General features: G+C 47.1%; 1 protein-coding gene across 4 annotated transcripts in view; it reads right to left on the bottom strand.

The window, feature by feature from the left end:
• Positions 1-22: 22 nt before the first annotated feature.
• Positions 23-6,110, bottom strand: part of LOC140587412 (ankyrin repeat and SOCS box protein 2-like) — a 29,426-nt gene continuing 23,338 nt past the window's right edge. For all 4 annotated transcript variants that reach the window (XM_072708689.1, XM_072708687.1, XM_072708686.1 and 1 more), the window contains one exon: positions 23-6,071. In XM_072708689.1, coding sequence (XP_072564790.1) covers positions 5,483-6,071 — 589 coding nt within the window. In that variant the 3' untranslated portion in view covers positions 23-5,482. The remainder of the gene's footprint in view (positions 6,072-6,110) is intronic.

Raw genomic sequence — 6,110 nt, 5'->3', positions numbered from 1 at the left:
ATATCGCCAGGTAGACTGCTCGGTGAGGTCCTGTATTTCCGCCACACACGTGCCAATGAAAACCTTAAAACGACATGACTCGGTTTTCAGCCAAGTCAACATCGTGGTGGAATCTGACCACAGGATAGTCCAGGTAACTTCTAAGGTAAGCTCCTTCTCGAGTAATTTTGAGAGTTGAGCTCCGATGAGTGCGGCACAGAGTTCTAACCAAGGCATGGAATGTAGCCGCTTAGGGGCAACCCTGGAGTGTGCCAAAAGGAATGCTAGGTGCACACCACCATCACGGCCCAATGTTCGCAGATAAGCCACCGTACCGTAAGCCTGCTCAGACGCATCACAGAAGATGTGCATCTCTCTGCTAGTGTTCAGTGGGGATATGTCCTTTGGTAAGTACAGTCGAGGAAGGAGGACTTAGGCCAGGACTTGAAGCTCTTCCTCTCAATCCTTCCACTGCTGCAGGAGGTCTTGCAGTAGCAGGGGTTTATCTCAACCCATCTGCTTGTCCCATAGACATCTGACTAGCAGTTTAGCCCAGGTGGTGTAAGGTAGAATGAACCCTAAAAGATAGTAATGGCTGGCTAGGACTTTATAAATATTCTGCATGGTCAGGGCCCCATAATCCACATGACGATACTTGTAACCGAGGAGGTCGGTCTGAAAGTGCCAGCTAAGCCCTAAGGTTGACTCTGGAGCTTCTGATCGATCTTGAGCCAGCCAGAGCTCAACTGTGTCTGACCTCATTTCTTCAGGAAGGTGGCTTATGACGGCTGGCTCATTGCTAGCCCACTGATGCAGTTCACTGGCTCATTGCTAGCCCACTGATGCAGTTCAACCCCTGCTGACAACAGGAGTGCTCGAAGCTTATCCACTAACTGCCTGGCTTCCTCAATGGTGGGTAGGCTTTGTAGGCAACTATCAACATAGAAACATCGCGCAACGGAGCGCTTCACCTCTTCATCTGGAATGCTGTGGTTAGCTACATGGTGCTGTAGGGCAAACACTGCACAGCGAGGGCTACACGTTGTGCTAAAGGGCAACACTCGCCATTCATATACTTCTGGAGGTTCATGTTGATGCAGATTGCGCCACACAAACCGCAGGAGGCAGCAGTCCTCAGGTATCAGGCAGACCTGATGGAACATGCTCTTGATATCTCATCTGACAGCCACTGCATGCTCGCGGAAGCACAAAAGGACTCCAAGAAGTGATGCTCCCAATGTTGGACCCGGCAGCAGGTACTCATTCAAACTCTGCCCTCGATACTGGCAAGAGCAGTTAAATACAAGCCGATTCTTACCATTGTGGCTAACCATGTGGTGGGGTATATACCATGATTCCCCCTCTTCTCCTAACGTCATTGGGTCACCCTTCAACACTGATCCTGCCTTTATGAGCTTCTCCATTTCTTCATTGTAAGCGGTGGCTTTCTTAGGGTCCCTACTGAGTCAATCTGTGCTTCTCGGGCTTGGCATAACAGCTTACATGTGTGTTTGGAGGCAGGGCATGTTCTTCCGCCGGAGCAGAGTTGCGTATCAGAGTATACCATTCACTTCTACACGGGTGGTCTTGGATTCAAGGATGATGATGGCTTCATGATCCTGCTTGGAGCGGGTCACTAACTTCTCGCTTCTAAATGGAATGGTGTCTAGCTGCCATAATCTCTCTATGTGTTTCATCAGCTCGTTCACTTGGGGGGCCACGGAGGTCATGAGACACTGTTGTGGCTGGATGAGCTGACGGACCAGCTTTGCAGGGCCTTGGAGTGTCCATCCTAGTCGGGTACGGATAGCTGCTGGCCCACCTGGTGAGCCTAGCCTAACAGGTTCAATAGGGGTTATGAGGTGTGGATGGTCACTCCTAATCAGCAGTAATGGTCTGACATTCTTGAATGACCTTATTGGCAGGCCAGTCAGGTGTCTGTACTTCTTCTGAAGCAGCTCCATGGGGTAGGTATGCTCTGATAAATTAATGTGGGTTGCTGTGAAAGCTCCTGTAATGGAGAAACTAATCTTTGGTCTTGCGAATGGAGAGATGGAGAAGGACACTGAGGTGGGAGATCTTCAGGTGTCCCTCGAAGCCCAAGTCTCTGGGCAGCAGCAGGTAGCAACATTGTCCTCTCTGATCCATCGTCTAGCATTGCATACGCATCCAGCATTTGATTACCACTGTGGATGAGGACTCTGGCGACTTTCAGTAACACGTGACTGTCTTCAGTTAGCCTATCCAGGTAGAGCACTTCCGTTGGCGAAACCTCTGCCCGGTCCCCCTCCACAATAGGCTTCACTGCTCCCTTTGAGGCCCTGATGTTGACCTCATGTAAAACCTGTAGATGCCTTCCTTAACACAAACCGCAAGGTTTCTTGAGGTCACATTGTGTTGCCTGGTGGGACCGTGCGCAGCGCCATCTTCTATTTGTCCTTATCCACATGGTTAACTGGTCTTTAGTTAACTTGGAGATCTTCGTGCACTGACTGAGGTGATGCTCCGACTTGTCACAGAACACACAGTATAGTTTGCTTTGGTTCCTCTTAACAAGGCTGCTTTGAGTCGGGGGTTCTTCCTTACTGAGGCTGTCTTTAGTCCCATGGAGGACTGACAAGCCGCTTTTTTTGTGTCTGTCACCCTTAAACACAGGTCTATCTTGGTCCCCTTGGAGGGTATCTGTCCATCAACATCTTGACACCACGACTCATACTTCAGCCAATCTGAAAGGTCAGTCAAGGTGTAGTCCATTCCAAAATGCCTGAACATACAATGCTGGAACTCTGCTTTCTGCTCAGGTGGTAATTTGCTGAGAAGGCGGGCCACATATGAGCGACACTGCAGCTCAGGCTCTCCCTCCGGGCCTAAAGTCTTCAGCATTCCCACCAGTGACTGGATCTGGAGCGCAAACCTCTCGAAGGCAGCTGCATCTCCACGTCTGACGTCAAGAGTGCATCACAGAAGCAATTTTCTTTAGCGCCATCTGATGCGGTTGACCAAACTTGTCATTTAGAGCGATCATAGTGTCATTGTAAGGAGTGGTGGAATGGAGATCATCGGCCACCAACTCTGCCTCCTCCAGTTTTAAATGGTCAGCTAAAACCTGGTACTTAAATAGCACTGTTCCATCTATTGGTAGAAGGTTTTCCAGGGCAGTCTTAAGACGGGCAAACTCACTGGGATCCTGGGTTGTAAGGTTAGGGATCAGTGGACGTGGCCCACGGTAAGCTGATTCAGGCACGAGGTGGTGGCTGGAAGGCTATAACGGTGGTGGCTGCGGCCTTGGGATGCCTGAGGGGTACTGTTGGGGGCTAAACTGATACCCTGGCTGAAAGTGATCCTTAAAGGGACGCAGCTGGGCTAGATGAAGCACAGAACTCTTAAATACTAGGGCAGGTGACGTGAGGCCCAACTGTGGAGGAGGCTACAGAAGTAGTACTTAATTAAGTATTAACAGATACCAGTATTCACATTTAATGGCATTACTTTGTTTAAAAAGTATTTTTTAGTCACTAACCTTTCTAGATCTTCAATCCTATCACCATGAGAGACTCCAGAGAGCTGTCTAAGGATGTCAGAGACAAGATTGTTGACCTTGACAAAGGTGGAATGGGCTACATGACCATCAGCAAGCAGCTTGGTGAGAAAGTGACAACTGTTGGTGGAATTATTTGCAAATGGAAGAAAGACAGAATAACTGTCAATCACCCTGGATCTTGGGCCCCAAGAAAGATTTAGTCTTGGGCGGCATCAATGACCTTAAGAACAGTGAAGGCTAACCCCAGAACTACATAGGAGGAGCTCGTTAATGATCACAAAGCCGCAGGGACCTCATGTTGCCAAAAAAACCATTGGTAACACAGTATGCAGTTATAGTTTGAAATCCTGCAGTGCTCACAAAGTACCCCTGTTCATGAGGGCCCATGTTCAGATCCATCGGAGGTATGCCAGTGAACACCGGAATAATTCCAATGAGGCTTGGAAGTGGTCAGATGATGTGATGTGGTCAGATGAGACCAAAATCAAGCTGTTTGGCATCAACTCTACTCACTGTGTTTGGAGGGAAAAGAATGCTGACTGTAACCCCAGGAACATCATACCTACTGTCAAACACAGAGGTGGAAGCATTATGCTTTGGGGGTGTTTTTCTGCCAAGGGTCCAGGACGGCCACGTAGCATTAAATCTTGGAAGAGAACCTCCTTCCTTCAGCTAGAGCACTGAAAATGTATTGTGGGTGGGTCTTCCAGCAAGACAACAACCCTAAGCTGCTTCAAGAAGAAGCAGAATAAGGTCATGGAGTGCCCTAGCCAGTCTCCGGACCTTAATCCCATAGAAAACCTATGGAGGGAACTCAAGCTTCGTGTATCCAAGTGACAGTCTAAAAACCTTAAAGATTTGGAGATCCTCAAAGAACAGTGGATGAAAATTCCTGCTGAGCTGTGTGTAAACCTGGTGACCAACTACAAGAAACATCTGACAGTTGTGCTTGCCAACAATGGTTACTCCACCAAGTACTAAAGCATGTGTTCCAAGGGATCAAATAATTATTTCCCTAGATAAATGACAAATTGGTTTGTAACTGTTACATAATTATTTTTCTGGCTTGTTTTTCTATCTTTTGCTGTTAAAATAAACCTACCAGTGAAGTTATAGACTTCTCATTTCTTTATTAATGGGTCAATTTAAGAATTCAGCAGGGGGTCAAATAATTATTTCCCTCACTGTATTTATGATTCCATTGACGATTAACATTATCACTTATTGGCCAGCTTGTTGTGAGATAAAAGATCGCATAAAAAAGAGATGCCAAAAAAATAAAATGTTCTTACTTTGGTGTGTGCACGCCAAAGTAAGAGCATTTTATTTTTTTGCACAGGTCCCTTCCGGGGCTCCATAGATCTCCTAAGTCTTTTCTGTGTTTTACTATAGTTTCACTCATAGATTTTCAACTGTCACAAACGGATAAAACATGTAGCCAGAACAGTGTTTATTACAGTATGCAATACACTAATGTATGAAGATTTAGAGATGTTATAAATGGTGCAAAGGTGACATTAAAACAACATTTAAAGAGGGTTGGCACTACCACTACCAGTACAGTGTGCTTGAAATATCAATAAGGACAGCTCTTCCCTTATCAACCAATTCACTTAATGATCTAGTCATAGGAATGAAGCTGTCAGTAAGTGAGGAGTGTCTGATTTATTTAATAAAATAGCACCATGCTCAGGTGCTGCCTGCTGCAGCAGCTCCTTCAACTTATAGTGCCCTACTTATATGTGTAGCCCTTGTTTTGTTCTATGTTGCACATTGGTCTTGGGGAACTAAATTTTGTATCACAGTACTACAGTATGTGTTATCACAATAAAATCCACTTGACTTGATAAAGGGAAAACATGCATGTAATTTTTTTTCTGATCAAGTTACCAACATGTGCAATAAGTATATCTTACACTTGGTCTGATCATAGTGCTGAACGCTCATTTCACAACATGTTATCTAAGATGTCGATCCTACCTGCACTGGAATGTAGTCCTGCACATCAACATTGTAGCGTATGTCATCCCTGGGTCTGTGTAAGGTCTCGATCGGAGGATGTGGACCACTGCCGTACTCACACTGGAAGCAGGACTGGGCATCGCACCCATTATCCAGCAGGTACTTGAGCAGGGTCAGGTACTTCATGCAGAACATAATGGCAGCGGGGAAGGGGGTGGGGTGGGTGGGGATGTAGGCATTGACATTGGCCCCATGCTCTACCAGCAAAGTGACTGTCCGTATGCAGCCCTGACGCACGGCGATCAGCAGGGGGTTAAACGTGTCCAGGTTAGGGTTGGCACCAGCTTCTAGGAGCATAGTGGCAGCTTCAGTGTTGTTGTTGCAGATAGCAAAATAGAGGGCGGTGCTGCGGCGGTCCTCGTACATCTTGGAGCGGTCAGGGGACAACATGGCGTTGACATCAAAGCCTGCCTCTATGAGAGTCTCCAGGACCTCATTCTTGTTACGTTCTGCAGCCAGGTGAAGGGGACTGATCCCACTACGCCGCACCCGGGCCTTGCTAGTAGCCGGAATCAGCATGGACACAATTCTGCATGGAGGAGAGACGGGAGTCAGAATTATGGGAACC

This window comes from Paramormyrops kingsleyae, unplaced genomic scaffold, assembly GCF_048594095.1.
Source record: "Paramormyrops kingsleyae isolate MSU_618 unplaced genomic scaffold, PKINGS_0.4 ups224, whole genome shotgun sequence".
In the NCBI taxonomy this organism is placed as follows: domain Eukaryota; kingdom Metazoa; phylum Chordata; class Actinopteri; order Osteoglossiformes; family Mormyridae; genus Paramormyrops; species Paramormyrops kingsleyae.
This window is presented reverse-complemented; position numbering and strand designations above follow the sequence as displayed.